We start from the raw sequence: 19,005 nt of genomic DNA, 5'->3' as shown, positions 1-19,005 counted from the left end.
CCTGAGGTGGAGGGATCCAGATGGGGTCTGGTGCCTCAGACAGGATGGGGACACCCTTGATGGGATGGGGCGATCCTGGAAGGGATGGAGGGACCACAGATGGGATGTGGGGAACCCTTGATGGGATGCGGGCACTCAGATGAGATGTGGGAGCCAAGACTGGATGGGATGTGGGGACCCAGATGAGATGGAGAGGTGCGGTGCCTCAGATAGGATGGGAACACCCTGGATGAGATGGAGGGACCCTGCATGGGACAGGGGGACCCTGGATGGTACATAGAGACCCAACTGGGACAGAAGCATCCAGACGGGGTGTAGAGGGAATACCCTGGACGGGATGGAGCGATCCTGGAAGTGACGGGGGAGGGGGGGGGATGCTGGCTGCGACGTGGGGGTCCGTGTGATCCGGAGTACCCTCGGTGGGACGGGGGCACTCCGAACGGAACGGGAGGACCCGGGCGGGACGCGGCCCGCGGGCGGGGCGGTGTGAGCCACAGGAGACCCGGGGACCCACGCGGGGCGCAGCGCTCGGCCGGGATCGCTCCAGGGACGGGGGTCGGCGGCGCTCGGGGCGGTGTCGGGCCCTGCCCTGCCCTGCCCTGCCCTGCCCTGCCCTGCCCTGCCGGCCCGGCCCGGCCCGGCCCGCGGTGTCGCCTTGCAGCCCGCCCCTCTCCGCCGCCCCGCGCATTCCCGACCCTCCGGGCGGCGGCGGCGGCGGCGGCGGCGGTGCGGGGGCCGCGATGCCGCAGTTGGAGCCGGCGGCGGGGGACGACCTGGGGGCTCCGGACGAGCTGATCGCCTTCCAGGACGAGGGCGAGGAGCAGGACAAGGGCGCGGGGCGCGGCTCGGCCCACGGGGACCTGGACGAACTCAAGTCCTCGCTGGTCAGCGAGACCGAGGGCCGCGCCGCCGCCCCGGGCGGCCCCCGACGCCGAGGTGAGGCCGGGCCCCGGCGGGCGGGAGGGCGGCCCCGGCCCCCCCCGCGGCCCTCACCGCGCCCCCCCCCGCTGCCCCGCAGGCGGAGCGGCCCCCGCAGCCCCGGGAAAGTTTCCAGAAGCCGCGGGACGCGCTCGCTGAAGGTACCCCCCCCCCCCCCCCCCCCCAACACCCCGGCCGCGCTCCGCTCCTCCGCCCGCGGCCCCGGATCTCCTTTGTTCCCCCGGGCACGGACCCCCCCCCCCCCCCCCCCTCCACCGCCTCCTCCTCCCACGGCCGGGACACCCCCCCCCCCCCCCCCAACAATTTCCCGAGGGACCGGGATTCAGGCACCCCCCCCCCCCCCCACCTCCCGTTTCCTTCCAAGCCAAAACCGGTCCCCTCCGTGCGGAGAGATCTGCCCCGCCCCCACCGCACCGCGGGAAGCGGGGACCCCCCACCCCACGGAGGTGTGGGACCCTCCCGTCGATGTGTGACACTCGCGTGGAACTGGAACCCTTCGTGGGTGTGGGGCCCTCCGTTAGGCCTGGAGGACTGGGACACCCTGAGGACTGGGATCCACCGTAGCAATGCTCCCCCGTATAGAACAGGGACACCCCATAAAAGTGGGTCTCCCCCTATAGCACTGAGACCCCCACTTGTGGAACTGGGACCCCCCCCCCCCCACCCATAGGAGTGGGACCCCCTCGTGGGGACTGGAACACACCCTGACATGGAACCGAGACCCCCATTTGTAGAACTGCCCCCCCCCCCCCCCCCGGTAGGAGTGGGATCCCCCCAAGAGTGGCACTTCTCCATTAAACCACGGCCCCCTCCCATCTACTGGGATGCCCCCTAGGACTGCCCACCCCCATGAGACCCCCTCCCCGTGGGATTGGGACCCCCCCCTCCCCCAGATAGACTAGACAACGATCCTGTGCCCCCCCCCAACCCCTCCAGCAAGGAGCAGAGCCCCTTGGTGCCACCCATGGGCCCCTTGATGCTGCATGTAGACCCACTTCCCAGGCCCTCTCTCCCCCAGTTTCCTGACCCCCTCCTTTTCTCCTCAGTGGTCAGACGACAGCAGGATGGGGGTTTTTTTAAGGGCCCCCCCCTACCCCGGCTACCCCTTCCTGATGCTCCCCGACCTGGGCACCCCGTACCTCTCCAATGGAGCCCTGTCCCCCGGCAGCGCCCGCACCGTAAGTGTCACCCCCGTCAGCACCTGAGGGGCTGCGTGTGCAACAAAAATGGGAAGAAGTTGGGGTTTGTTACCTTTTTGGTTGCTTGACCCCTTCCAGACACTGCTCTCCCGGTGAATTTGGGATGTTATGGGTGAGTTTGGGGACTTTGCCTTGACTTTAGTTTCTTTGGTTGAATTTGGGTTCTTGGGCTGCGCTGGGGGGGTGTGCTTGAGTTTGGAGTCCTTTGGTTGAGTTTGTGGGGTCCTTTGGTTGAGTTTGGGGTCCTTTGGTTGAGTTTGGGGTCCCTCAGTTGAGTTTGGGGTCCCTCAGTTGAGCTTAGGGCATTTGGTTGGGCTTCAGAACATTCATTTGAGTCTGTGGGGCCCTTTAGTTCAGTTTGTGGGGTTTGTTTTTTTGAGTTTAGGGTTCTTTGGTTGAGCCTGTGGGGCTTTTCATTGGGTTTGTGGGGTCCTCTGGTTGAGTTTGGGGCATTTAATTGAGTTTGTGGGGTCCTTTGGTTGAGTTTGGGGTCCTTTGGTTGAGTTTGGGTTCTTTGGTTGAGTTTGGGGTCCTTTGGTTGAGTTTATGGGGTCCTTTGGTTGAGTTTGGGGTCCTTTGGTTGAGTCTATGGGGTCCTTTGGTTGAGTTTGTGTCCTTTGAGTTTATGGGGCACTTGGTTGAGTTTGTGAGAGTCCCTGGTTGAGTTTGTGGGGTCCTTTGGTTGAGTTTGGGGTCCTTTGGTTGAGTTGATGGGGTCGTTTGGTTGAGTTTGTGGGGTCCTTTGGTTGAGTTTGGGGTCCTTTGGTTGAGTTTGTGGGTCCTTTGGTTGAGTTTGTGGGGTCCTTTGGTTGAGTTTGGGGTCCTTTGGTTGAGTTTGTGGGGTCCTTTGGTTGAGTTTGTGTGGTCCTTTGGTTGAGTTTATGGGGTCCTTTGGTTGAGTTTGGGTTCTTTCGTTGAGTTTGGGGTCCTTTGGTTGAGTTTGTGTCCTTTGAGTTTATGGGGCACTTGGTGGAGTTTGTGAGAGCCCCTGGTTGAGTTTGGGGTCTTTTTTATTTTGAGTTTATGGGGTCCTCCGGTTGAGTTTGGAGTCCTTTGCTCGATGTTGAGGTCTTGTGGTTGAGTCTGGGGGGTGTTTGGTTGCTCTCGGGAATTTCTGGTTGAGTCGGGGTCCTCTGCTTGGGTCGGGCCCCCCGCTGCCGTGCGCAGCCCCGAAACCTGACCCCGGGCTGCACGGCCTTTCTCATTGAAAAGCTCTCCTTGCGATTTCCTAAAGCCCTTAATGGGCCGACATTGTCCGGCCCCGCTTCGGCGTTTAGAAAACCGATTAAGCAAATTGAGCGAGCACTGGAGGGGGAGAGCAGCTCGGCCCCCTCCGGCGTCCCGTGCTAATCCCAACCCCAAACCCACCGTGGGTGACCCCGGATGGAAACCCCATGGGATGCTGCGTTACCGTCTGGGAGATAACGGAGTGTCACGTTGGGATTTCGCGTCCCCGCCGTCGGGTCCTGCTCTGCCGTCGCCTTTTCTGTTTCCTTGTGCTTTATTTTGTGCTTTCTTTGAGGCTGGGCAGGGAGTCGGAGGAAAACGTCCTCAAGCAGAGCCCTGCGGCCCCAAATCCCCAGTGTGGGAGAGGGTCAGCGAGGGGACCCTGGGGCGTGGGGTTTTCTATGGGGGCTCTGTGGGGCAGTGCTTTTTGCCTTTTCCCTTCTATTTTTTCTCCCCGAAAGCAACAGATGGGGTGATGCTGAATGAACCACGTGACTTCGCTGCGGGGAAAGGAGAGGGATTGGGGTTCGGGTTTGGGGCCGGGCAAACCCACATCCCTCTGCTCCAAAGGATGGAGCGTGCAGAGGGGCACAGCCGTGTTGGGCACATCCGCGGTGCTGAGTGCGTTGCTTTGCCTTGCTCCCAAACTGCTGGGTGGCCCAGCAGAGCACTTCTGCTTTTTGGGGCGTTTGAGCCCTTTTTTCCCCATGATGGGGGTGGGAATGGGACTGCCCTGTCCCCGAGCCCTGTCCCATCCCGCTGCCGCGGTGCTGGGTCTGTCCCATCCGTTCCCTGGAGGGCAGATGGGGTGAGCCCTTGGGGTTTCGGGGAGCAGGTCGTGTTTGGGGCTGATTTCGTCTCTTTTGGGAACTCTTCCCGGGTTCGCTGCCCCACAGAGGCAGATCTGTCTGCAAAAGCAAATCTCTGCCCTCGGCCGCGCTGCCAAGAACAATGATCCGACGGCGGCTGTTGGCACGGGGCTGTGCTGCTCGGGATCCCTGCGGGGCCCGACGTGGTCGGGTGGGGGGCACCGAAAGAGCAGGGGGGTTGGGGTACTCCCCCCCCCCATCCTTCGCAGCTCCAGGCTGCTGAGCAGTGCCTCGGTTTCCCCAGGAGCAGCCCTTGGCACACAATGGGCCCTTTATGTCTGCTCCTTAATTATGCTCTTCGGCTAATTACCCCGCGTTTTGTTTTTTTTTTTTGGGGGGGAAGGGGGGGGGGGTGTTGGTTAAATGAGACCTACACGAGGCTGCCACTAAATTCCTCCGCCCCCTCCCTCCCTTTTCCAACACGATTCCCAAATGAAAGCAGTGAAGTAAGTGCTCCGGGCGACTCTCATAAGACCTGGTTTTGTTGGGGGACTTAACGCGCATTCATCATCTTTCTGGAATTCCGAGCTGCTGCTTTTCATTAGCGTCCCTTCCTTGAAGTCGAGGGCGGTAGTGGGGAAAGGAGCGGGGAGCATCCCGGCTGTGGGGAGACAGAGGGGTACGGGGCACATGGAGGGAGGTGCTCGGCCCCAGAGAGCGGGAGGAGGAGGAGGGAGGAAGGGGATGGCCGTGGTGTGCACCGCTTTGGGGTGTTTGTTGGAGGGGTGTGTGTGTGCACCGTGGGAACCCTGAATCCTGGGAGTGTGGGGCACTGGGAATCCTGAGCCCTGGGGGGATCCTGAATCTGGGAATCCTGAATCATAGGAATCTCGAACCCTGGGGGATCTTGAGTTCCAAGAACCCCAAGCCCCAGGAATCCTGAATCCCGAAGGATGGGAGTGTGTGACACTGGAAATCTTGCATGCTGAGGGTCCTGGACACTGGAATTGCTGAACCCCAGGGGTTCTGAGCCCTGGGAATCTCAAGCCCCAGAAATCCCAAACACTGGGAGTCCTGATACCAGGGAATGCTGAGCCCTGGGAGTATTGAACCCCGGGAGTCTTGGACCTTGGCAGCCCCAAGCTCCAGGAGTCCCAGTTACTGGGAATCATGAACACTGGGAATGCAGGACGCCAGGAATCCCACACCCTGGCAGTCCTTCACGCTGGGAATCCTGAACCCAGGAACCCCATTCCTGGCGAAACCTGATCCCTGCAAATCCAGAATCCAGCACATCCCACCCGCTGGGAAGCCTGAGCCCCAGCAGTGCCATCAATCACACACCATGGGAATCCCACACGCTGGGAATCCTGAACTCTGGGATTCCCAAACCTCAGGAATGCCGATGTGGGACCGCTGCTGTGGGTTCAGGTGCCCCTGGTGCTCCCGTGGTGCTCCCTGTTCCCATCCCGGAGCAGAGGATGTGAGAACGCTGTTTCTGGAGGTTGCATCCCCAAAAGTCAGGGCTGTGGGGGGGTTAAGGCTCAGCCTTGTTGCTCACGATGTCCCCCATCCCTTTCGGTCCCACGGACGGAGCCCTCAGCACCGCGTGAGCATGGGATGAATGAATGGAGCCATTCACGGGGCTGTAGACAAAGCCCCAGGGCGGCGGGGGAAGCTTGGGAGGGTTTTTGGTTTTTTTTGAAAGGGGAGAAAAAGTGGAGTTTGGGGGTCCAGGATGTGTGGGTCTGGGGTGCGTGCGTGCGTGGGGCTGAGGCTGTGGGGTGCTCAGGCATTGTGTTGCCCTGTGCTGTCCTGGTGATGCTCCGGATCCCGGCGCAGTGCTTTGCTTCCTCCCCGCTCCCTGCACTTCCTCTGCTGCCTTCCTCCTCCTCCTCCACCCCCCACCCCCAGTGCCATGGGATTTGTGCTGGAGATATAAGGTGTCCCCTGGAAAACCCACTTCCTTAAAAATGGCATCTCCTGCATGCCAGACTGGGTAGGATTTACCCCAACTGTACCCGCTGCTGGGAGCCAGGAGCGCTGCAGGATTGGGGCAACTACCCCAGCAAAGATCTTCGGGGTTCCCCAGGACACCCCACGCATCCTGCTGCATCCCAGAGTGTGTTTTGGGGGGAAAAAGGGCCAAATTGGAGGCGTTTGGGGGCAGTCAGACAGCACTTCTATGGCAGCGCTGGCATTGTGAGATGGGTAACGCAGCACAGAGCTGTGTGTTGTGTTTCCAACTCCAAAAGCCAACAGGTCAGGGCCGGCCCGGCCCTAAACTGACCTCCTCTCACCCTAAAGGAGAGGCTGTGGGGGTGAGCTGTGCCTGGTGCTGCTGGGCCATGCGGCTTCGGGACACGGGGTGTGTTGGGCCAGCACAGCAGGATGTGGGATGCTGGGACATTGGGATGTGAAATCTGGGACTTTGGGGCATTGGGATGCGGGATGTTCAATGCCAGGACATTGGGATGTTGCTGTGTGCAGTGCTGGGACCTTGGGACATGGGATGTTGGGGTGACAGGAGGCTGTGATATTGGGGTGCTGAGCTCTGCAGTGCTGGGACACACAGTACCAGGACGTGCCATCATTCCCCGCTCCCCTTGCAGCATCTGGGATAAATCCAACCGAGTTTGGCTCCGGCAGCACTTGTGGGGATGCGTGCACGGGCTGTGCTGGGATCTGTGGTGCTGGGACGTGTGACAGTGGGACGTGCCACCCCCTCCCCACCGCCACACAGTGGGGCTTTCCCCCACTCCCCCCTTTCTGAAGGAAAACATCTCTGCCCTGCGTGCAGAAGAGGAGAGGAAATCCGCTCATTAAAGCCTCTAATTGGGCATTAGGGGATCCCACAGTGTTCATACCTCCTCCCCAAGCACAGCGTGGCCACGCGGCACCCCCCCACCCCCTCTTCCCACCCCCTTCCCCCCCCCGACCCCGAGCCCCAGTCCTGAAGGGGGGGCAGACAGACGCGGATGGGTGGGAGGGCTCACAGTGGCGTTGCTGCCCGGCAGGGAAGGGGTTAACCCCCTGGTTTTAATTGGGGAGGTGGGGGGGGGGGGGGAGCTGGTAACAAGGAACCAGAACTTGCTCTAATCTCTCTGGAATGTGACCGATTTTCAACTATTTTCCTCCTCTTTTTTTTTTTTAATAGCTCCAATCTGCCGCTCGCGGCCCCGCGCGTGGTGGTACAGTGGGAGCTGTGTCCGGGGGTGGGGGTGGGAGTGGGGAGGAGGGAGGAGGGGGGGGGGGGTGGGCTTCATTTTTCCACATTAGCACTGAACCGTTCTCCAGCTCCCCCCTCTTTGTATATTTTGAAAGGGTCCCCCTTCCTCTCCCCTCCCCGGCCTCCTCAGGCTGCTTCCAAATGAGAAGCAGCCTTTTATACGCAGCCCTGCCCGGGCCGCCGTCCCCCAGCGGCTTCTCCTCTTACAGAATAGAGCAGAAAGACCCTTTGTGATGGGCAGGGGGCGGCGGGGGGGGGGCGAGGGGCCCCAGCTGGCACTGCCTGGGTCACCCCCACACAGACCCGGGGGGGGGATGGCTCCTGTGTCACCCCAACATGGAGATGGGGACACCTGGTGTATCCCCCTGCCACGGACACGGGGACGCCTCATTTGTCAGCTCCACCTGGGAATGGAGGGGGGGACACGAGATGGGGTTACTGGAGATGGAGGGGAGATAGTGGGATGGGATGGGGGATGCTGAAGGTGGAGGGAAGGTGCTGAGGATGGGGGGGGGGGGTTGGTACTGGGAATGGGGTGTACTGGCCTGAAGGGGAAATACTGGAGATACAAGGGGAATACTGGGCATGCCAGTGGTGCTCAGGGGATGGGGAGCTCCTGGGAGCACTGGGGGATACCTGAGACAGGAAGGAACTGGGATGCTGAGAGTGGAGCAGAGGTGCTGGATGTGGGGGAGGGGGACACAGGCAGGGCTGCTTCCTTCCAGACAGGGGAGAGTTAATGCTCCTAGAGCTGAGCTGGGCTTCCCTTCTTCCCCTTCCCTTTCCCCTTCCCCCTCCCCTCTCCCTCCCCATCCCATCCAGCTGCCTGGGCTCAGGACGGTTCCTGGTGGGGAAATTCCTGGCGCAGCTGCTCCATCCCATCCCGGCTGCATTCCCCGGAGCCACACAATGCACCTTTATGTTTTCCCTGTGCCAGGAGCACACAGACCCAGTGGGGCACCAGAAAAACCCCAGAAGTGCCATACGCACCTCTCCCCCGGCCCTTGTTGAGTTTGGGGGGATTTCTTGTGTTCTATTAATTCGGGGTCGGTGTCTTTGCCCGCTGAACTGGGGCAGTGTAGCAGAAGTCCCTGTCCCAATGGGCACTGCTGCGTCCCCAAAATCTGCTTGTATGGGAGGAGATGGAGCCCCATTGGGACACACAGGGCCGTGGGGGCTGATAGGGCTGAGAACAGGCACCCCAAAGTGCCATCCATCCCATAGGTTGGGTGCATCCTCAGCTGAGCCTGCAGTGGGAGTTTGGGGTTTTTGGGGGTGTGGTGCTGTTGCCTGGGTTGGGGTATAATTGGTGCTGTAGGGTGGGGTGCTGTGAGGTCGGGTGCGGTGGGGTGTGGGGCACTGTAAGGTGGGGCAGTGTGGGGTGGGATGTTGTGGGGTATGGGGTGCTGTGCTGACAGCCCTTTGCTCTGGCAGTACCTGCAGATGAAGTGGCCGCTGCTGGATGTGCCGGCCGGGGCCACGCTGAAGGACAGCCGCTCACCATCACCTGCACACCTGGTAAGGACAGTGGCCCCCAAACACCCACTGAGATGTGACCTCAAACCCCACTGAGATGTGACCCCAAACCTCACTGAGATGTGACCCCAAACCCTCCTGAGGTGTGGCCCCAAACACCACTGCAAACAGAGCCCCCCTTTGGGAGAGGCGTGCTCCAGCGGGGGGGTAGCTTCCTCAGGGCTGTGCTTTTGGAGGTGTCTTTGGGGTCCGTTGTTGGAGTGGATCACTGTATCTTTTTGCCCCCCCCTTGCAGTCCAACAAGGTCCCGGTGGTGCAGCACGCGCCCCATATGCACCCCCTGACACCGCTCATCACCTACAGCAACGACCACTTCTCTCCTGGCTCACCACCTGCACACCTCTCACCCGACATCGACCCCAAAACGGGTGAGGGGAGGAGAGGGATGCTCACAGGGACATGGGTACCTGGGGAGAGGAATGCTTATAGGGTGGTGAGTGCTTATAGGGAGAGGGGGTCTTATAGGGAGAGGGACGCTTATAGGGAGGTGAGTGCTTATGGGGAAATGGGTGCGTATAGGGAGATGGGTGCTTATAGGGAGGAGGGCACTCATAGGGTGCTGGGTGGGCTCTCATAGGGAGGGGGGTGCTCACAGGGAGATGGATGTAACGCTGCTCCTCCCCCCATCTGCAGGGATCCCACGCCCGCCGCACCCGCCCGAGCTGCCCCCCTACTACCCGCTGTCTCCAGGAGCTGTGGGCCAGATCCCTCACCCTCTGGGCTGGCTCGTGCCGCAGTAAGGATGGGCTCCTCCTGCCCCGGCCCACGCGCCCCACGTGCTCCTTCGTTCCCGGCGAGCTCGGTGGGACGGGGTGGGGATGGGAGGGACCCCGCTCTGGTGGAAATGTGTGATGTTGTCCCGATTGGGATCAGCTCGGGACTGAGCCGAGGGTCCCGGTGGTGCGGGGAGGGGGCTGTCCCTGTGTCTGCTGCAGCTCGTGCATTTGCAGGCAAGGACAGCCCGTGTACTCCATCCCCCCTGGCGGCTTTCGGCACCCCTACCCCGCCCTCGCCATGAACGCCTCCATGTCCAGGTGGGTTCCCATGGTTTTCCCATGTGTGGTGAGTTTTTGTGCGTCCCCACAGACAGATGGGTCCCCATGTCCTCACGGCTCCCTATGTCCAGGTTGACACTCCCCATGTCCTGGTGAGTTCCCCTGTCCAGTGAGCTCCCATGGGTCCCCGTGTCCTTGTGGGTCCCCATATCCAGGTGGGCCCCATGTCCTGCTGCGTCCCCATGGCCAGGTGGCTCTGAGCAGGGACAAGGGATGCTCCTCAGGCGTCGCTGAGCTGGCGCAGGGTTTTAGCCACATCCTGTGGTGCTGGCCTCCCTGACCTCTGTGTGGGTACGGACCATTCTTGGGTGACTGCAGTGGCCCCGTTGGCCAAAAACACACCCACAGTGACCGTGGGTGTACCTGGCTCCACGGTCTGAGCCAGAGCAGCAGGTTGTTGCTGAGGCTCTCTCATCCCGGGGAGTCCTCAGCAGGATTTGGGGTGACATTTGGGGTCATGGGTGCCTGTGGGGAGCTGATGACCCCACTCTCTCTGCTGCAGCCTGATGTCCAGCCGCTTCTCCCCGCACATGGTCCCACCACCCACCCATGGGCTGCACCCCTCGGGCATCCCACACCCCACCATCGTCTCACCCATTGTGAAGCAGGAGCCAGCCCAGCCCAGTGCCAGCCCCGGAGGCAGCTCGTGAGTGGGGGCATGGGGAGGGTGGCCCTGGGGATGGGGACAAGATGGGGATGGGGGGTGGGAATGGGGATGGGATGGGATGGGAGTGGAGATGGGGATGGGATGAGGACGGGAATGGGAACAGGGATGGGGATGGGATGGAGATACAGATGGGACGGGGATGGGATGGGCATGGGATGGGGACGGGGATAGGATGGCATGGAGATGCAGATGGGGACGGGAATGGGAACAGAGATGGGGATGGGATGGAGATGGGGATGGGGGTGAAATGAGGATGAGATGGAAATGGGGATGGGATGGAATGGGATGAGGATGGGGAATGGGGACGGGGATGGTGATGGGCATTCGAATGGGATAGAGATCAGGATGGAGATGGGCATTGGGATGGGATGGGGACAGGATGGGGAGCTGAGCCTGCATGTTGCTCCTGGCAGGAAATCTCCCGTCACAGTGAAGAAGGAGGAGGAGAAGAAGCCCCACATCAAGAAGCCGCTCAACGCCTTCATGTTGTACATGAAGGAGATGAGGGCCAAGGTGGTGGCTGAGTGCACACTGAAGGAGAGCGCAGCCATCAATCAGATCCTGGGCCGACGGGTACGCACCTCCTCCGTGCCTTCAGCTGCCTTCACATCACCGTTGTGGTGCTGGGGACCCGGTGGCGGTGCTGTCCACGTGTCCCTGGGGTCCACAGCACTCTTTCCCCTCGCAGTGGCACTCGCTGTCTCGGGAGGAGCAGGCCAAGTACTACGAGTTGGCACGGAAGGAGCGGCAGCTGCACTCACAGCTCTACCCCACGTGGTCGGCCCGCGACAACTACGTGAGTGGTGCCCACATTGCCCCACTCCGCAGGTGGGGTCGGGGTGCTGGGGCTGAGTGCCTGGGGACACCGTGGTGCTGGCCCACGTCTCCACGACCCCAGAGTCACCATGAGCCCCTGCGTCACCATCGACTCGCAGTGTCGCTCTGAGCCCTGGTGTAACCATCAAACCAATGTCACCGTGTCCCCTGTGTCACCACGACCCCAGCGTCACCGTAATCCTGTGTCCCCATTATCCCCAGTGTCACAGTGATCCCCTGTGGCACCAAGAGCCCCATTGTCCCCGTGACCCCCTGTGTCATGCTGCTCCATGGCACCATTGCTGCCCCTCGGGGCTTTGCCCATCTCTTGGAGCATTCCGCTGCCGCACCTCAGCGCTCTGCAATATTTCTCAGGGCAAGAAAAAGAAGAGGAAGCGAGAGAAGCTGGCCCAGCAGCAGAGCCACGAGGCAGACAGTGAGTACCCAGGGCGGGAAGGGGCAGCCACCACATCCCCCCCACTGCCCCCACAGCCGCGCTCAGCGCCCGCCCCACTCCCATCAGGCGCTCTGCCCTCCCGGAGCAAGAAGCCGTGCACCCCACACCACCTGCCACCCGACAAGCCCTGTGACAGCCCGGCCTCGTCCCACGGCAGCATGCTGGATTCACCTGCCACGCCGTCGGCCGCCCTGGCCTCCCCGGCTGCGCCCGCCGCCACGCACTCGGAGCAGGCGCAGCCGCTGTCGCTCACCACCAAGCCGGAGGCCAGGGCTCAGCTCACCTTCCTCTCCAGCAAAACCTCCTCCTCGTCCTCCTCCTCCTCCTCCTCCTCCTCCCTGGGCTCCCCCCCGTCGCTGCTGCCCAGGCCCATCGCCTTCCCCTCGCTGCTGCTCTCCTCTCCGCCCGCCCCGCAGCAGACGCAGCCGCTCGCGCTGGTCACCAAACCGGCCGACTGAGGGGGGGGGGGCACGAGCCCCCCGCCCACAGAGCACCGCAGACACCACAATCACGACTCCCGACGCAGCCAAACCGTTTATTGGTCAATATTTGACCTTTTCTGAACTGTTTTTTGGTGGGTTTTGGGGTTTTTTTTTTTGGTTTTTTTGTCTTTTGGGAAGCAGACTCTGGAGGAAGAGGTGCTTTCCTTTACCAGCAGTCGACCCTGAGTAGGTTACAACGTGCTTGTTATCAAGCACAAGCTAAGGCTTGTTTAAATCTTGCCGTTCAAGTTCTTTGCTATTAAAGTTTCAGGCTATGTTCAACAAAATGATTCGAGCTCCACCCTGCTGCAGCTGGACCCTGCTCCCAGGATGGTGCTGGGGTGGGGGGGTCTGGGCTATGTGTTGCAGGTGTGGGAGGGGTGGGGTTTCCCATTGAATCCTTGTTATTTTTTCACACCAAACAAACAAACAAGGAAATAAAACTACAGCTGCAACTCGGCTGCGTGAGCGTGCTCGGTGCGGGACGGCCCGGATCCGGGGATTACTGTTTCCTCAGCCGTCCTCTGGAAACCACTGCTGGCCCGGCCCTGTGCTGCCAACCCCACAGCTCAGAAAGAGGCAAAACACCACTTTTTTGGGGGGCCAGAAAAGCCAAAAAGCTGCTGCCCTGCGAGGGAACGTGGCCGTGCTCGGCCCAACACCGGGAGCGGGCAGCGGACGAACAGTGCCTGAATGGGATTTCATGGGAAATTAAAGGCATGAAGAGACCTGTCACAAGAATTAAAGCCTGGACTGGAGCCAGGCGGCTTCAAACAGATGTTGGACTTCAGCGGGAGAATATTTCTTTGTTTCACTCTGCGTTTTCCCATACGGAGGAGGAACATCTGTTGGGCGCTTTTGGGGTTTGGATTATCCCTTCTGGAGGAGGAGAAAGCACAACTGGGCACGGCTGCTCACGGGGCTGCACGAGGGCATCACCTCCTGCACAGCCACACCACGGCCTGCACACCCAGGGCAGCACGTGTCACTCTGTCCCTGTGCCACCAGGGAGCAGGCGGGTGACATCTCACTGTGGGTGACATCTCTGTGGGTGACATCTCTATGGGTGACATCTCTATGGGTGACATCTCGCTGTGCTCTGCTGTCAGAAAGCACCTGGGACCCTTTTTTCCTTTGGGTCACTCCATCCCTTTCCCCAATTGCAGCCCCCAGCGTCCGCCGCCCCTCCCCCAAGCAGTGCTGCCAATCCGCTAATTGAAACGCCTAATGAGGTCCCAGGGGTCTCCTGCAGAGGTGGAGCTAATTAGGGGCTCCCCGGGACCACTCCTTGGGGGGGATGGGGACACAGCAGATGTCCCATTGCCGCTCTGCACCGCGCTGAGCCGATGCCCCCCCCCCGCTTTGCCAAAGCATCCAGGGCAAGAGGCCCCACTCAATACATGTTAATTAGCGTCGTTAATTTCTCTCGATTGATTTAATCCCGCACAGCTCAGCCCTTTTTGGGGGGGGGGGCTTTGCCACCCCACGTCCTCAGCGAAGCGCCGGTGCCGCGGGACGGGGTGGGGCGGGGACGGGGTCCGTCAATCACCCCGGGGTGATTTGAATAACCACGCCCACACCGCTGAGAACCCCGCCCCCTGCCGGGCGCCCCGCCCTCTCAACCCGACACAGCCTACCGGGGGATAGTGACGTCATACCGGAAGCGGAAGTACCCGTAGCCGGGTGAGCGGAGCGTGGTCGCCATGGCGCGGCTGCTGCTGCTTCTGCTTCTGCTGCTGCTCGGTGTGGCTTCCGCGACCTCAGGCGAGAATGGGGCCGGGCCCGGAGGTAAATCGGGGTGTCTCCGGGTGCTGGGGGGACGCGGGAGCGGCCGGGGGGGGTCCGACTGCTGTGGGTTTAACACAGACACTGCGTCCGTGGGCGCTTCTGGGCCGCTCCTGAGCGCGGTGGGAGACTGTGGAGGGGCTGGGGGCGCGCCCTGGGGGACGCCGTGCCGGCGGGTTTCCCCTTCTGGGCTCTCGCAGCCTCCTCGTGGGAGAGTTTTTGCTTTTGGCTGAGGTGGGCCCGTGGTGGCCGGGGGCCGTTTCTTGCTGCCGTGCTGCTTCTTGCACTGACTGTAACTGCGGTCTCGATGTGTTTGCTGGCAGGTGTGCAGCGGGGTTTGGAGCAGTTAGAGTCCAGCAGCCCTTCAACAAACACTGGAGGGTCAGGCAGAGCACAGACTGGAGATCACGGTGTGACAGCAGAACAGGAGAGAGGCACAGGTGATGCAGACCGAAACAATACCTTGACTAAGGAGGAGGGGAATAAAAATTCCGGAGAGGCAGGGGAACAAGCTGACCCAGGGAAACAAAAAAACACTGAGGGCCAAAGCAGCAGCCAGGGCAGTGGTGGCGATGGCAAGCAGCCTGTCAGAAGCACTGGTAGCCAACCCAACACCCAGCAGAGCAGCAACAGCCAAAGCAGCACCCAGCTTGTTGGCAGTCACGAGCAAAACACCCACCACAGCGAGACCAAGAGCCAAGACAGCCAACAGGGCAGTCAGACAGAGCAAAATGACAACGATGGCCAAGGTGGCCAGGAAAACCATGGTGAAAGTACCAACAGCCAGAATGGGAAACAGCATGGCAACGCCAACAGCCAGACTGATGAACAGCATGGCAACGCCAACAGCCAGACTGATGAACAGCATGGCAACACCAACAGCCAGACTGATGAACAGCATGGCAACGCCAACAGCCAGACTGATCCGCAGCATGGCAACACCAGCAGCCAGACTGATCCGCAGCAGGACAACACCAACACCAACAGGCAGACTGATGAACAGCATGGCAACGCCAACAGCCAGACTGATCCACAGCAGGACAACGCCAACAACCAGACTGATCCACAGCAGGACAACACCAACAGGCAGACTGATCCACAGCATGGCAACACCAACAGCCAGCCTGATCCACAGCAGGACAACACCAACACCAACAGGCAGACTGATCCACAGCATGGCAACGCCAACACCAATAGCCAACCTGATCCACAGCATGGCAGCACCAACAGCCAGCCTGATCAACATTCTGACAGTGCCAACAGCCAGCCTGATCAACATTCTGACAATGCCAACAGCCAGACTGATGAACAGCAGGGCAACACCAATGGCCAGACCAATGAGCAAGGCAGCAGCAACCAGCAAGATACCAACACGCAAGGCAGCAGTCAGGGTGGCCAGGCAGACTGGTTAGGAAATAAAGGCCAGTCCTCACAGCCAGTTTCATCTGTTCATGAAACTGAAGGCTCTCCTGAGGGTGAGGAGCTCCAAGAGGAATATGATGGGTCTAGGAATGTTCATGGTGCTGCTTCATTTAATAAGGAGGGAGAGAAGAGTATTCCAGTTTCTCCCAGGGACAAGTCAGAGAACAGCCACTTCTTTGCCTATCTGGTGACCACGGCTGTTATTGTCGCTGCTCTGTACGTCGCCTATCACAACAAACGGAAGGTGAGTGGCTCTGCTCCTTGCCCAAGTTCCCCCCTGTGGTTTAGGAGTTTCCTTCCCTGTTGCTGGGCAGTGCTGCAAGTGGGGACACGCTCGGCTGAAGATCTTTCCCCTTTGCTGCTCTCATTTTTTGCCTTTTGCTTCCTGCTGAAGCCGTGCTTGCTGCGTGGGTTTGGTTAATGTTTAATTTGAGGCCTTGTTCTCAACAGCTTTGAGATGAGCAGGGAGGAGTGTTGTAACCAGCAAAGATCTCTGTGGAAATTGGATGGTCTCAGCTCCAGTGGTTATTTTCAACAGTGAGAAATGGAGCTGAGAGAGGAGAAAAGGAAAAGATCTGTGCAGCTGCCCCGTGTTTCTCAGGGACAGGGAGTTTCTGTAGCAGGTTGTGAAAGACTTGTCCTTAAATAGCATTGCATGGGGGGATACAGCCCAAGTGACAGAACTGTCATCTTTTCTGCTGTTTTCCTCCCTCCTGCAAAGCTGTTTTTGAGGTAGGAGAGGGAACAACTTCTTACTGTTTTCTGCGTGTTGGGAAAGCTTTGCTGTTTCCTGTTTTCAATCTCAGCTGCTTTTAAACAATGACATTTGTGAAGGCAAGTGAAGCTTCCCATTGGCCCACTAGAAAGTGCCTCTGTTAGGGGTCAGAAAAACCGTTTGGTCGTTCCTGTCCTGCTCACGTTGTCCCTGCCTCTCTCTCTCTCTCTCTCCAAAGATCATTGCTTTTGCCCTGGAAGGGAAACGATCCAAAGGAGGTCGGCGGCCCAAGTCTGGTGATTATCAACGGCTGGATCAAAAGGTAGGAGGGGGCAGAGAAGTCCACCTTGTCTTCCCCTTGAAACATTTTTTTCATCCCTTGTCTTTGAATTCAGATGCCTCTGTAGTTATTTTCTGTGATGGGAAGCCGTTGTGAGCTGTCACATTGTTTTAACTTTTCTTCTTCCCTTTCCAGATCTAGATTTTCTTCAGGTGTTTAGTGGAAGAAAGGTGCTTGGTGATGGAGAGAGCTGTACTGGGACACCACGACTGCCCTGCACTCTGAATCGTAGCTTTGCTGTCATCTTCAGATCTCAGAGAGCAGGAGGAAGGGGAACTGCTTTTACTTCTGCACCTGCACCTTGGTAATGTTCAACTTCTCACTTCCTTAAAATGTGTTTTTCCTTTCTCAATGGCCTAAAAATGAATCAGTTTCCATTTGGGTGTCTGGCTTCTAGTCTGTGTCTCAAGAGAAGCCAGCTCTGGCATTTGACAGAACTTCTGTGTCCAAATGAAATGGGATTTGCCATCTACTGTACTGACTTCTCCTCTTGAAAAGAAAACATGCCTGCAAAATGAGCCATCTGATTCTCTCCCTGTGGAGTCATAGAGCTGCCTTTGTAACCAGCACCGTGCTGCTGGGGCACAGACCTTCTTTTTCTCTGTCATTGGATGCTAAAGTTTGGAGTGTGACTGATTGCACTAGCTTGGAAATGATCTGCCAAGGACTCTCTGCTGATTTGTTTCTTTTCTTCCTCTCTGTGATGAAGGCACTGTTAGCTCCATATCTCGATCCTCAGCTTAATACACACCTGTGGGAGCACTGGAGCTGCCCTCAGCCCTCTGGTTGTAGCTCAGACTTCCTTACCTGTTTTGTGACAGCTGTTCTCCACGTGGGTCTGTTCCCTCATGGTCCTCACAGCTGAGATGCTTGCACTAATGAGGACAATTAGTTTGATGCTGTGAGAGCAAGCCAGCCTGGCTTACAGAGCTCTGTGCCACGTGGCTGTGGTGATGGAGCAAAGGTCACCCCCAAAGGTGACTCTTTGGGATGAATGAAACCTGCAGTCATTCAAACCTCCTCCTCTTCGTCAGTACTGAGGCTCCTCAGCAGGAAAGGGGCACTGCCCTGTGTGCAGGTTTTGTCCTGCAGCTCCCAAAGCTTTCTCTGCTCTTCTGTTGCTCTGCCCTTCCCTCCCCCTTTGGAAAGTTTAACGTGGTTGAATGTGTACACCTCAGCAGCAGCTTATTGCTGCTTTTCTCAGCATCACTGTGGGGCACTTCAGTGAGGGCCTGGGACGTACTGGCACTGGTTGTGTTGAAGGCTGCAAAACACGCTGATTCCTGAGCTGTCCCTGTTGTGCTGCTTTTATTTTTGTAGTTCTGCTCTAAACATATTGAGACAGGGCACTTCCAAAGGCTGCGTGTCAAGTGCCTGCCAAGCTTCTCAGTTTTTCTTTCCCGTATGGGCAGAAAAGATGGCTGTGACACATTCAGGGCTCTTCGTACGGGTACACAGCCCCCCTGAGCTGCACAGAGGAGTCCTGTCCCCTGCAGGGCAGGGAAGGGGGGGGCATCTGTCCCCAGCCCTGCACAAAGGGTGACCTGCCCCATGGCTGCAGGTGACGAGGGCAGGGAAGCTCCCTCATCTGTCCATGGGGGCTGCAGCTGTGTTCTGGTTTTCTGTTGGTTCATTCCCCACGTAAGAGAGGAGAAGGGGGGGCTGTGTGCTCCTCGTGACCCTTTTAAGGGAAAAAAGTGCTCTTTATTTTTCCTTCAGCCAGCACGAAGTGGGAGCAGGGGGAAGTGTCTCTTGACTTGAACCTCTGGGAACAACTCCTGGTGTTTCTTTTCCCTTCTGAGTGTGTTTCAAACCAGTTGAGGTGCTTGAAGCCTTTTCCCTTTGGCCACGGCACATCTCTGAATGCACAGTGTCTGATTTTCTTTGCCAGGTGGGACTGGTGCTGTGCCTGCTGCCTTGCTGGTGCAGCCCAGTGCAGTTTTATTTCCTGCTGCAGTGCAGTGCAGCTTGCTTTGGAGGACCAGAATTTTTATATTCCTTTTTTTTTTTTTTCCTGTGTGGCAAAGTCAATAAACACTTGAAAATTTAAAACATCCAGACTTCTGAGCCCTGATCTGTGTACGTGTCATCTGCTCAATCTTTGAAAAGATTGGCAGAGAGGAAAAAAAAAAGGCTGTAACCCTGCCCTCCTCCCTCCCCCTGCAATCTCTTTGATCGGTGCCTGTGTTCCTCTGTTTGTGCAGAGCCTCCAAGCTCAGCCCTCACACCTCCGAGCTCCCAAGGAGCTTTCAAGGAGACAGCCTTGAAAAGTTCCCTGAGTGCTTCCCCTTTCACCCAGCTGGCCCTTAGCACCGTGGGGAACAGGC

The 19,005-nt window shown here is 59.0% G+C and overlaps 1 protein-coding gene across 1 annotated transcript; it reads left to right on the top strand.

Annotated features, from left to right (window-relative positions):
• The first annotated feature begins 725 nt into the window (after positions 1 to 725).
• Positions 726 to 12,592, top strand: TCF7L1 (transcription factor 7 like 1). Its single transcript, XM_065745112.1, is given in 13 exon segments — positions 726 to 941; positions 1,019 to 1,079; positions 1,986 to 2,023; positions 2,025 to 2,117; positions 8,838 to 8,921; positions 9,175 to 9,307; positions 9,573 to 9,675; positions 9,890 to 9,973; positions 10,497 to 10,640; positions 11,075 to 11,234; positions 11,350 to 11,457; positions 11,853 to 11,913; positions 12,001 to 12,592. Coding segments are annotated over 13 exon segments (1,662 nt in total). The 5' UTR covers positions 726 to 740; the 3' UTR covers positions 12,393 to 12,592.
• Positions 12,593 to 19,005: the final 6,413 nt, after the last annotated feature.

This window comes from Cyrtonyx montezumae, unplaced genomic scaffold (assembly GCF_038088225.1).
Source record: "Cyrtonyx montezumae isolate F1298 unplaced genomic scaffold, pur_monq_1.0 scaffold_33, whole genome shotgun sequence".
NCBI lineage: Eukaryota > Metazoa > Chordata > Aves > Galliformes > Odontophoridae > Cyrtonyx > Cyrtonyx montezumae.
Note: the sequence above shows the minus strand (reverse complement) of the source record. Positions and strands in the feature narration are given on the sequence as shown.